The sequence below is a fragment of the Petromyzon marinus genome, chromosome 85 (genome assembly GCF_048934315.1).
Source record: "Petromyzon marinus isolate PM22_M1 ecotype Great Lakes invasive population chromosome 85, UKy_Petmar_22M1.pri1.0, whole genome shotgun sequence".
Taxonomy (NCBI): Eukaryota; Metazoa; Chordata; class Hyperoartia; order Petromyzontiformes; family Petromyzontidae; genus Petromyzon; species Petromyzon marinus.
The window spans coordinates 1,090,092-1,103,179 of NC_133750.1; the positions used below are offsets into that span (position 1 = coordinate 1,090,092).

A 13,088-nucleotide genomic window follows, 5' to 3' on the forward strand; every position below is an offset into this window, starting at 1 on the left:
AGACACACAGAGACAGAGACACAGAGAGACAGACACAGAGACACAGAGAGACACAGAGACAGACACAGAGAGACACAGAGACACAGAGAGACACAGAGACAGAGACACAGAGACACAGACAGAGACACACAGAGACACACAGAGACACACAGAGACACAGACAGAGAGACAGAGACACAGACAGAGACACAGAGACACACAGAGACACACAGAGACAGAGACACAGAGAGACAGACACAGAGAGACACAGAGACAGACACAGAGAGACACAGAGACACAGAGAGACAGAGACACAGAGAGACAGACACAGAGAGACACAGAGACAGACACAGAGAGACACAGAGACACAGAGAGACAGAGACACAGAGAGACACAGAGATAGAGAGATAGAGACACGGAGAGACACAGAGACAGAGAGACACAGAGACACAGAGAGACACAGAGAGACACAGACACAGAGACACAGAGAGACACAGAGACAGACACAGAGAGACACAAAGACACAGAGAGACACAGACATTAAGATAATTACTCCTACTTATGTTGATGTTGTTGTTGATGTGGTTGATGTTGTTGTTGTTGATGATGTTGTTGATGATGTTGTTGATGTTGTTGTTGTTGTTGATGTTGTTGATGTTGTTGTTGATGATGATGTTGATGTTGTTGATGTTGTTGATGTTGTTGTTGATGTTGTTGATGTTGTTGTTGATGTTGTTGATGTTGTTGTTGTTGATGTTGTTGATGTTGTTGTTGATGTTGATGTTGTTGATGTTGATGTTGTTGATGTTGTTGATGTTATTGATGTTGTTGTTGTTGATGTTGTTGTTGTTGATGTTATTGTTGTTGTTGATGTTGTTGATGTTGTTGTTGATGTTGTTGATGTTGTTGATGATGTTGATGTTGTTGATGATGATGTTGATGATGTTGATGTTGTTGTTGATGTTGTTGATGATGTTGTTGTTGATGTTGATGTTGTTGATGTTGTTGATGATGTTGTTGATGTTGTTGATGTTGTTGATGATGTTGTTGTTGTTGTTGATGATGTTGTTGATGTAGTTGTTGATGTTGTTGTTGATGTTGTTGTTGATGTTGTTGTTGATGATGTTGTTGTTGATGTTGATGTTGTTGTTGTTGATGATGTTGATGTTGTTGATGATGTTGTTGTTGATGTTGTTGATGTTGTTGTTGATGATGTTGTTGATGATGATGTTGTTGATGATGATGTTGTTGATGATGATGTTGATGATGTTGTTGTTGATGATGATGTTGTTGATGTTGATGATGTTGTTGATGATGATGTTGATGATGTTGTTGTTGATGATGTTGTTGATGTTGTTGTTGATGTTGTTGTTGTTTATGTTGTTGATGTTGTTGTTGATGTTGATGATGTTGTTGATGATGATGTTGATGATGTTGTTGTTGATGTTGATGTTGTTGTTGATGATGTTGTTGATGTTGTTGATGTTATTGTTGTTGATGTTGTTGATGATGATGTTGTTGATGATGTTGTTGATGTTGTTGTTGATGTTGATGATGTTGTTGATGATGATGTTGATGATGTTGTTGTTGATGTTGATGTTGTTGATGTTGTTGATGTTGTTGATGATGATGTTGATGATGTTGATGTTGATGTTGTTGATGATGTTGTTGTTGATGTTGATGTTGTTGTTGATGTTGTTGATGATGATGTTGTTGTTGATGTTGTTGATGTTGTTGTTGATGTTGTTGATGATGTTGTTGTTTATTATGTTGTTGTTGATGTTGTTGTTGATGTTGTTGATGATGTTGTTGATGTTGTTGATGATGATGTTGATGTTGTTGATGTTGTTGATGTTGTTGATGTTGTTAATGTTGATGATGTTGTTGATGTTGTTGTTGTTGATGTTGTTGATGTTGTTGTTGATGTTGTTGATGTTGTTGATGATGATGTTGATGATGTTGTTGATGTTGTTGATGTTGTTGATGATGTTGTTGATGTTGATGTTGTTGATGATGATGTTGTTGATGATGTTGTTGTTGTTGTTGTTGATGTTGTTGATGTTGTTGATGATGATGTTGATGATGATGTTGTTGTTGTTGATGTTGATGTTGTTGATGATGTTGTTGTTGATGTTGATGATGATGTTGTTGATGATGTTGTTGATGATGATGTTGATGATGATGTTGATGATGATGTTGTTGATGATGTTGTTGTTGATGTTGTTGTTGATGTGGTTGATGTTGTTGTTGATGATGTTGTTGATGTTATTGTTGTTGATGTTGTTGTTGATGTTGTTGATGATGATGTTGATGATGTTGTTGTTGTTGATGTTGTTGTTGATGATGTTGATGATGATGATGTTGTTGTTGATGTAGTTGTTGATGTTGTTGATGTTGTTGTTGTTGTTGATGTTGTTGTTGATGTGGTTGATGTTGTTGACTGACCTCTGAGTCGAGGGTTGAGGAGCGTCCGCCCACGGAAAGACACAGCCATGTGGGACACTCACAGAGAGACAGAGACACAGAGAGACACACACAGAGAGACAGAGACACACAGAGACAGAGAGACACACAGAGACACTCAGAGACACAGAGACACACAGAGACAGAGACACTCACAGAGAGACAGAGACACTCACAGAGAGACAGAGACACACACAGAGACTCACACGGAGACACTCAGAGAGACACAGAGATACTCACACAGAGACACACACACAGACAGAGAGACACTCAGACAGAGACACAGAGACACACACAGAGACTCACACAGAGACACACACAGAGACACACACAGAGACTCACACAGACACACAGAGACACACACAGAGACACACACAGAGACACACAAACAGACACACAGAGACACACACAGAGACACACACAGAGAGACACTCACAGAGACACACAGAGACACTCACAGAGACTCACAGAAACACTCACAGAGAGACACTCACAGAGACACTCACAGAGAGACACTCACAGAGACAGAGACACTCACAGAGACACAGAGACACGCACAGAGAGACAGAGACACTCAGAGAGACACTCACAGAGACAGAGACACAGAGACACTCACAGAGACACAGAGACACTCAGAGAGACACTCACAGAGACAGAGACATAGAGAGACAGAGACACAGAGAGACACTCAGAGAGACACAGAGACACTCACAGAGACACTCACAGAGAGACAAACACTCAGAGAGACTCACAGAGAGACAGAGACACTCAGAGAGACACTCACAGAGACACACACAGAGACAGAGACACTCAGAGAGACACTCACAGAGACAGAGACACAAAGACACTCAGAGAGACACTCACAGAGAGACAGAGACACAGAGACACACTCACAGAGAGACACTCACAGAGACAGAGAGACACTCACAGAGACACACAGAGAGACACTCACAGAGACAGAGACACAGAGAGACAGAGACACAGAGAGACACTCAGAGAGACACAGAGACACTCACAGAGACACTCACAGAGAGACAGACACTCAGAGAGACTCACAGAGAGACAGAGGCACTCAGAGAGACACTCACAGAGACACACACAGAGACAGAGACACTCAGAGAGACACTCACAGAGACAGAGACACAGAGACACTCAGAGAGACACTCACAGAGAGACAGAGACACAGAGACACACTCACAGAGAGACACTCACAGAGACAGAGAGACACTCACAGAGACACACAGAGAGACACTCACAGAGACAGAGACACAGAGAGACAGAGACACAGAGAGACACTCAGAGAGACACAGAGACACTCACAGAGACACTCACAGAGAGACAGACACTCAGAGAGACTCACAGAGAGACAGAGGCACACTCACAGAGACACTCACAGAGACAGAGAGACAGAGACACTCAGAGAGACACTCACAGAGACACACACAGAGACAGAGACACTCACAGAGACACTCACAGAGACAGAGAGACAGAGACACACAGAGAGACACTCACAGAGAGACAGAGACACAGAGACACACTCACAGAGAGACACTCACAGAGAGACACTCACAGAGAGACAGAGACACTCAGAGAGACTCACACAGAGAGAGAGAGACAGAGACACACAGAGAGACACTCACAGAGAGACACTCACAGAGAGACACTCACAGAGAGACAGAGACACTCAGAGAGACTCAGAGAGAGACAGAGACACAGAGACACTCAGAGAGACACTCACAGAGACAGAGAGACAGAGACACACAGAGAGACACTCACAGAGAGACACTCACAGAGAGACACTCACAGAGACAGAGAGACAGAGACTCACAGAGACACTCACAGAGAGACACTCACAGAGAAACACTCACAGAGACACACACAGAGAGACAGAGACACGGAAACTCACACATAGACACTCACAGAGAGACACTCACAGAGAGACACTCACAGAGAGACACTCACAGAGACACTCACAGAGAGAGAGAGACACTCACAGAGAGACACTCACAGAGACAGAGAGACACTCACAGAGACAGAGAGACACTCACAGAGACAGAGAGACAGAGACTCACAGAGAGACACTCACAGAGACAGAGAGACACTCACAGAGAGACACTCACAGAGAGACACACACAGAGAGACACTCACAGAGAGACACTCACAGAGAGACAGACACTCAGAGAGACACTCACAGAGAGACACTCACAGAGAGACACTCACAGAGACAGAGACACTCAGAGAGACACTCACAGAGAGACACTCACACATTGCGAGCGTGTGGAACACGGGGTAATCGATTCTCTATAATCGGCGACACTCTAATCGACTCCCCCTCCCATCTCCCCTCTCCTGCTGTGGTGGTGGTTGTGGTGGTTGTGGTTGTTGTGGTGGTGGCTGTGGTGGTGGTGCCGCCGAAGGTAATCCGAAAATCCGTAAAGCGCTTGAAGATGCCGACTCAATTGTCGATTCAGCCCGCGTTGAATACGCCACGGGGCGGCGATTACAAAGAATCGGAATCGACGGCTGCCATCTCGCCAGAGGGTTGTTGATAAAAAACACACAAAATCGATTCTGACGATTTAGTTGAGGTCGATTCCACTTGAATCGATTTCTTCTCTCCCATAACTTTGTATTGACTCCTGTCTTCGATTATGTTGGTTTCGATTAATTGTAATCGATTCCTCCTCCCTTTCATTATCACTTAGTATTGACCTCGCCTTGTCGATTTCCCAATCATCGATTCCTTTGGTTTAGAATATTTCTTATCGATTCCGTCTCCATCTCCCCCATCACTTAGTATTGACTCCCACTATCGATTTCCCAATCTTCGATTCCATTGGTTTAGATTCTTTGTTTTCGATTCCTCCTCAATCTCTCCATCACTGCGTATTGACCTAGGCTTGTCGATTACCATATCTACGATTCCATTGGTTTCGATTCTGTATTATCGATTCCCCTTGTCCACTGTCACCACCACTGCAACAATGGAGTATGTGAATCGATTCTTCCGTCGATTAAACGTTAGCGAATCTTCTAATCGATTCCCCAGTCCATCTCAAGCCTGTTGACATTCACCCCCCCCTCCCAAATCGATTTCACGATTCATAAATTGTGAATCGGAATCGCAACCTTCACCCCCTCCAACGCTACCAACAACTTTGGAATCTAAAAATCGATTCCTCCTATCGACTCCCATACACGATGAATTACTATCGATTCCCCCATCCCTTAACATTAAAACACCCCCATAATCAATTACTCGATTCCATAAACCTATCCGGAATCGCCTCCCACACCTCCTTCGCAATGGAGTCTTTTAATCGATTCTTCTGCACGAGTACTTGCTAACGATTGTCAAAATCGATTCCCCCATCTATTTACATTACCCACCCCCAAAAATCGATGCCGCGATTCCTGAAAACGTAATCGGAATCGCCTCCTTCACCACCACCATTACTGCAATTGAGTCTTAGAATCGATTCTTTTCCCCGATTCAACCGCTAACGATTGTCAAAATCGATTCCCCCATTACATAACATAACCCACCCACCCCCAAAAATCGATTCCACGATTATTAAAAACATAATCGGAATCGCCCCCTCCTCCTCCTTCACCACCACCATCACAACAATGGAGTCTTAGAATCGATTTCTCTTCCCGATTCACCTACCAACAATAATCAAAATCGATTCCCCCATTACTTAACATTACCCGCCCACCCCCCAAAAATCGATTTCGCGATTGATAAATAACGTAATCGGAATCGCCACCTCCTCCTCCAACACCACCATCACCACCACAATGGAGTCTTAGAATCGATTCCTTTCCCCGATGCACCTACCAAACAATTATCAAATTCGATTCCCCCATTACTTAACATTACCCACCCCCCAAAAATCGATTCCGAGATTCCGATAAACATAATCGGAATCGCCCCTTCCTCCTTCTTCGCCTCCACCATCACCACAATGGAGTCTTAGAATCGATTCCTCTTCACGATTCACCTACCAAACAATTATCAAAATCGATTCCCCCATTACTTAACATTACCCACCCCCAAAAATCGATTCCGCGATTTTTAAAAATACCTAATTGGAATCGTCTCCTCCTTCACCACCATTACCGCAATGGAGTCTTACAATCGATTCCTTTCCCCGATTCAACCGCTAACGATTGTCAAAATCGATTCCCCCATTACTTAACATTACCCACCCCCCAAAAATCGATTCCGCGATTCATAAAAAAACCTAATCGGAATCGCCTCCTCCTTCACCATCTCCACAACAATGGAGTCGTCTTCGTCGTCCTCCGCGTCTCGCCACCGGCATGGAGGCGTCGCCACCGCCCCCGCCGCCGCCGCCGCCGCCGCCGCCGCCTCGGGTGGCGGCGATCAGCGCGTGAAGATCGGCCACTACCTGTTGGGGGACACGCTGGGAGTGGGTACATTCGGAAAAGTTAAAGGTGCACCTAGGCTGGCACCCTCCGACTGCGGGCACTCACTCGGGCAGGCAGTCAGGCAGACACTCATTCAGGCAGTCAGGCAGTCAGTCACTCAGTCAGGCAGTCATTCACTCAGTTACTCAGTCAGTCACTCAGTCAGGCAGTCAGGCAATCACTCAGTCACTCAGTCAGTCACTCAGTCAGTCAGTCAGGCACTCAGTCAGTCACTCAGTCAGTCACTCAGTCACTCAGTCAGGCAGTCAGTCACTCACTCAGACACTCAGTCAGTCACTCAGTCACTCAGTCAGTCACTCAGTCAGGCAGTCAGGCAATCACTCAGTCACTCAGTCAGTCAGTCAGTCAGTCAGGCACTCAGTCAGTCACTCAGTCAGTCACTCAGTCACTCAGTCAGGCAGTCAGTCACTCACTCAGACACTCAGTCAGTCACTCAGTCACTCAGTCAGTCACTCAGTCAGGCAGTCAGTCAGTCACTCACTCAAGCACTCAGTCAGTCACTCAGTCAGTCAGTCACTCACTCAGTCAGTCACTCAGTCAGGCACTCAGTCAGTCAGTTAATCAGTCAGTCACTCAGTCACTCACTCAGGCAGTCACTCAGTCAGTCACTCAGTCACTCAGTCAGTCACTCACTCAGTCAGTCAACCAGTCACTCACTCAGTCAGTCACTCAGTCAGTCACTCAGTCAGTCACTCACTCAGTCACTCACTCAGGCACTCAGTCAGTCACTCAGTCAGTCACTCAGTCAGGCAGTCAGTCAGTCACTCAAGCACTCAGTCAGTCACTCAGTCACTCAGTCAGTCACTCAGTCAGTCACTCACTCAGTCACTCACCCACTCACTCACTCAGTCAGTCAGTCACTCAGTCAGTCACTCAGTCAGTCACTCACTCAGTCAGGCAGTCAGTCACTCACTCAGTCACTCACTCAGTCACTCAGTCACTCACTCAGTCACTCAGTCAGGCAGTCAGTCACTCAGTCACTCACTCAGTCACTCAGTCAGTCACGCACTCAGTCACTCACTCAGTCACTCACTCAGTCACTCACTCAGTGATGATGCACCTAGCCTGGCACCTCCACTCGCTGCTGCTGCTGCTGATGATGACACTGCTGCTGATGATGATGCTGATGATGATGCTGATGATGATGCTGCTGCTGCTGATAATGATAATGACACATGATGATGATGATGATGACACTGATGATGACACTGCCGCTGCTACTGATGATGACACTGATGATGATGATGACACTGATGACACTGATGATGACACTACTGATGATGATGACGCTACTGATGATGATGATGATGACACTGATGATGATTATGACACTGATGATACTGATGATGATGATGACACTGATGATGATGACACTGATGATGACACTGATGATGACGATGATGATGACACTGATGATCATCATCACTCAAGCACTCAGTCAGTCACTCAGTCACTCAGTCAGTCACTCAGTCAGTCACTCACTCAGTCACTCACCCACTCACTCACTCAGTCAGTCAGTCACTCAGTCAGTCACTCAGTCAGTCACTCACTCAGTCAGGCAGTCAGTCACTCACTCAGTCACTCACTCAGTCACTCAGTCACTCACTCAGTCACTCAGTCAGGCAGTCAGTCACTCAGTCACTCACTCAGTCACTCAGTCAGTCACGCACTCAGTCACTCACTCAGTCACTCACTCAGTCACTCACTCAGTCAGTCACTCAGTCACTCACACAGTGATGATGCACCTAGCCTGGCACCTCCACTCGCTGCTGCTGCTGCTGATGATGACACTGCTGCTGATGATGATGCTGATGATGATGCTGCTGCTGCTGATAATGATAATGACACATGATGATGATGATGATGACACTGATGATGACACTGCCGCTGCTACTGATGATGACACTGATGATGATGATGACACTGATGACACTGATGATGACACTACTGATGATGATGACGCTACTGATGATGATGATGATGACACTGATGATGATTATGACACTGATGATACTGATGATGATGATGACACTGATGATGATGATGACACTGATGATGATGACACTGATGATGATGACACTGATGATGATGACACTGATGATGACACTGATGATGACACTGATGATGATGACACTGATGATGATGACGACACTGATGATGATGACACTGATGATGATGATGATGACACTGATGATGATGATGACGATGATGACACTGATGATGATGATGATGACACTGATGATGATGATGACACTGATGACACTGATGATGATGACATTGATGATGACACTGATGATGATGCTGATGATGATGACACTGATGATGATGATGACACTGATGATGACACTGATGATGATGATGATGACACTGATGACGCTGATGACACTGATGATGATGACACTGATGATGACATTGATGATGATGACACTGATGATGATGACGATGATGACACTAATGACGATGATGATGATGACGATGATGATGACACTGATGATGACACTGATGATGATGATGATACTGATGATGATGACGCTGATGATGATGACGCTGATGATGATGACGCTGGTGATGATGACACTGATGATGATGATGATGACACTGATGATGACACTGATGATGATGATGATGACACTGATGATGATGACGCTGATGATGATGACACTGATGATGATGATGACACTGATGATGACACTGATGATGACACTGCTGATGACACTGATGATGATAATGACACTGCTGATGACACTGATGATGACACTGATGATGCCACTGATGATGATGACACTGATGATGATGATGACGACGATGACACTGATGATGACACTGATGATGATGATGACAATGATGATGATGACACTGATGATGATGATGATGATGACACTGATGATGACACTGATGATGACACTGATGATGACACTGATGATGATGATGACACTGATGACACTGATGATGACACTACTGATGATGATGACGCTACTGATGATGATGATGATGACACTGATGATGATTATGACACTGATGATACTGATGATGATGATGACACTGATGATGATGATGACACTGATGATGATGACACTGATGATGATGACACTGATGATGATGACACTGATGATGACACTGATGATGACACTGATGATGATGACACTGATGATGATGACGACACTGATGATGATGACACTGATGATGATGATGATGACACTGATGATGATGATGACGATGATGACACTGATGATGATGATGATGACACTGATGATGATGATGACACTGATGACACTGATGATGATGACATTGATGATGACACTGATGATGATGCTGATGATGATGACACTGATGATGATGATGACACTGATGATGACACTGATGATGATGATGATGACACTGATGACGCTGATGACACTGATGATGATGACACTGATGATGACATTGATGATGATGACACTGATGATGATGACGATGATGACACTAATGACGATGATGATGATGACGATGATGATGACACTGATGATGACACTGATGATGATGATGATACTGATGATGATGACGCTGATGATGATGACGCTGATGATGATGACGCTGGTGATGATGACACTGATGATGACACTGATGATGATGATGATGACACTGATGATGACACTGATGATGATGATGATGACACTGATGATGATGACGCTGATGATGATGACACTGATGATGATGATGACACTGATGATGACACTGATGATGACACTGCTGATGACACTGATGATGATAATGACACTGCTGATGACACTGATGATGACACTGATGATGCCACTGATGATGATGACACTGATGATGATGATGACGACGATGACACTGATGATGACACTGATGATGATGATGACAATGATGATGATGACACTGATGATGATGATGATGATGACACTGATGATGACACTGATGATGACAGTGATGATGATGATGACACTGATGATCATGATGATGATGGTGACAGTGGGTGAGCACCAGCTGACGGGCCACAAGGTCGCTGTGAAGATTCTGAACCGTCACAAAATCCGAAGCTTGGACGTCGTGGGGAAGATCAAACGGGAGATCCAGAACCTGAAGCTCTTCCGGCATCCACACATCATCAAGCTGTGAGGGATAAAGCGTGTACTCACTCGCTCGCTCAGTCACTCAGTCACTCACTCAGTCACTCACTCACCCACTCACTCACCACTCACCCACTCACTCACTCAGTCACTCACCCACTCACTCACCCACTCACTCACCCACTTACCCACTCACTCACCCACTTACCCACTCACTCACCCACCCACCCACTCACCCACTCACTCACTCAGTCACTCACCCACTCACTCACCCACTCACCCACTCACTCACCCACTCACTCACTCAGTCACTCACCCACTCACTCACCCACTCACCCACTCACTCACCCACTCACTCACTCACCCACTCACTCACCCACTCACTCACTCACCCACTCACTCACTCACCCACTCACTCACACACTGTATGTCTGTGTGTGTCTCTGTGTGTCTCTCTGTGTGTGTCTCTGTGTGTGTCTCTGTGTGAGTCTCTGTGTGTGTCTCTCTGTGTGTGTCTCTGTGTGTGTCTCTGTGTGTGTCTCTGTGTGTGTCTCTGTGTGTGTCTCTGTGTGAGTCTCTGTGTGTGTCTCTCTGTGTGTGTCTCTGTGTGTGTCTCTGTGTGTGTCTCTGTGTGTGTCTCTGTGTGTGTCTCTGTGTGTCTCTGTGTGTGTCTCTGTGTGTGTCTCTGTGTGTGTCTCTGTGTGTGTCTCTGTGTGAGTCTCTGTGTGTGTCTCTGTGTCTCTGTGTGTGTCTCTGTGTGTGTCTCTGTGTGTGTCTCTGTGTGTGTCTCTGTGTGTGTCTGTGTGTGTGTCTGTGTGTGTGTCTCTGTGTGTGTCTCTCTGTGTGTCTCTGTGTGTGTGTCTCTGTGTGTGTGTCTCTGTGTGTGTCTGTGTGTGTGTGTATCTGTGTGTGTCTCTGTGTGTGTCTCTGTGTGTGTCTCTGTGTGTGTCTCTGTGTGTGTCTCTGTGTGTGTCTCTGTGTGAGTCTCTCTGTGTGTGTCTCTCTGTGTGTGTCTCTGTGTGTGTCTCTGTGTGTGTCTCTGTGTCTCTGTGTGTGTCTCTGTGTGTGTCTCTGTGTGTCTCTGTGTGTGTCTCTGTGTGAGTCTCTGTGTGTGTCTCTGTGTGTCTCTGTGTGTGTCTCTGTGTGTGTCTCTGTGTGTGTCTCTGTGTGTGTCTGTGTGTGTGTCTGTGTGTGTGTCTCTGTGTGTGTCTCTCTGTGTGTCTCTGTGTGTGTGTCTCTGTGTGTGTGTCTCTGTGTGTGTCTCTGTGTGTGTGTATCTGTGTGTGTCTCTGTGTGTGTCTCTGTGTATGTCTCTGTGTGTGTCTCTGTGTGTGTCTCTGTGTGTGTCTCTGTGTGAGTCTCTCTGTGTGTGTCTCTGTGTGTGTCTCTGTGTGTGTCTCTGTGTCTCTGTGTGTGTCTCTGTGTCTCTGTGTGTGTGTCTGTGTGTGTCTCTGTGTGTGTCTCTGTGTGTGTGTCTGTGTGTGTGTCTCTGTGTGTGTCTCTGTGTGTGTGTCTGTGTGTCTCTGTGTGTCTCTGTGTGTGTCTCTGTGTGTGTCTCTGTGTGTGTCTCTGTGTGTCTCTGTCTCACTGTGTGTGTCTCTGTGTGTGTCTCTGTGTGTGTCTCTGTGTGTGTCTCTGTGTGTGTCTGTGTGTGTCTCTGTGTGTGTCTCTGTGTGTGTCTCTGTGTGTGTGTCTCTGTGTGTGTCTCTGTGTGTGTCTCTCTGTGTGTCTCTCTGTGTGTCTCTGTGTGTGTCTCTGTGTCTGTGTGTGTGTCTCTGTGTGTGTTTCTCTGTGTGTCTCTGTGTGTGTCTCTGTGTGTGTCTCTGTGTGTGTCTCTGTGTGTGTCTCTGTGTGTGTCTCTGTGTGTGTCTCTGTGTGTGTTTCTCTGTGTGTCTCTGTGTGTGTCTCTGTGTGTGTCTCTGTGTGTGTCTCTGTGTGTGTCTCTGTGTGTGTCTCTGTGTGTGTCTCTGTGTGTGTCTCTGTGTGTGTCTCTGTGTGTGTCTCTATGTGTGTCTCAGCTACCAAGTGATCAGTACTCCGACTGACTTCTTCATGGTCATGGAGTACGTGAGTGGGGGAGAGCTCTTTGATTACATCTGCAAGAATGGCCGGGTGAGTGTC

General features: G+C 45.7%; 2 protein-coding genes across 3 annotated transcripts in view; one reads left to right on the forward strand and one right to left on the reverse strand.

Annotated features, from left to right (window-relative positions):
• LOC142907909 (rapamycin-insensitive companion of mTOR-like) overlaps nt 1-5,471 on the reverse strand; it is a 38,034-nt gene extending 32,563 nt beyond the window's left edge. The window contains exon 1 of one of the 2 annotated variants that reach the window (XR_012931331.1): nt 2,425-5,470. Coding sequence is in view for 1 of the 2 variants with exons in the window: in XM_076057839.1 (XP_075913954.1) it covers nt 2,425-2,473 (49 nt within the window). In the remaining variant the exon portion in view is untranslated. Of the gene's footprint in view, nt 1-2,424 lie in introns of both variants that reach the window. The other variant, XM_076057839.1, reaches the window with a different exon arrangement.
• A 1,196-nt stretch (nt 5,472-6,667) lies between these two features.
• The window catches only part of PRKAA2 (protein kinase AMP-activated catalytic subunit alpha 2), a 37,541-nt gene continuing 31,120 nt past the window's right edge, over nt 6,668-13,088 (forward strand). Inside the window, exons 1-3 of the mRNA XM_076057840.1 lie at nt 6,668-6,903; nt 10,871-11,012; nt 12,986-13,079. Of these exons, the coding sequence (XP_075913955.1) occupies nt 6,729-6,903; nt 10,871-11,012; nt 12,986-13,079 (411 nt within the window). The 5' untranslated portion in view covers nt 6,668-6,728. The remainder of the gene's footprint in view (nt 6,904-10,870; nt 11,013-12,985; nt 13,080-13,088) is intronic.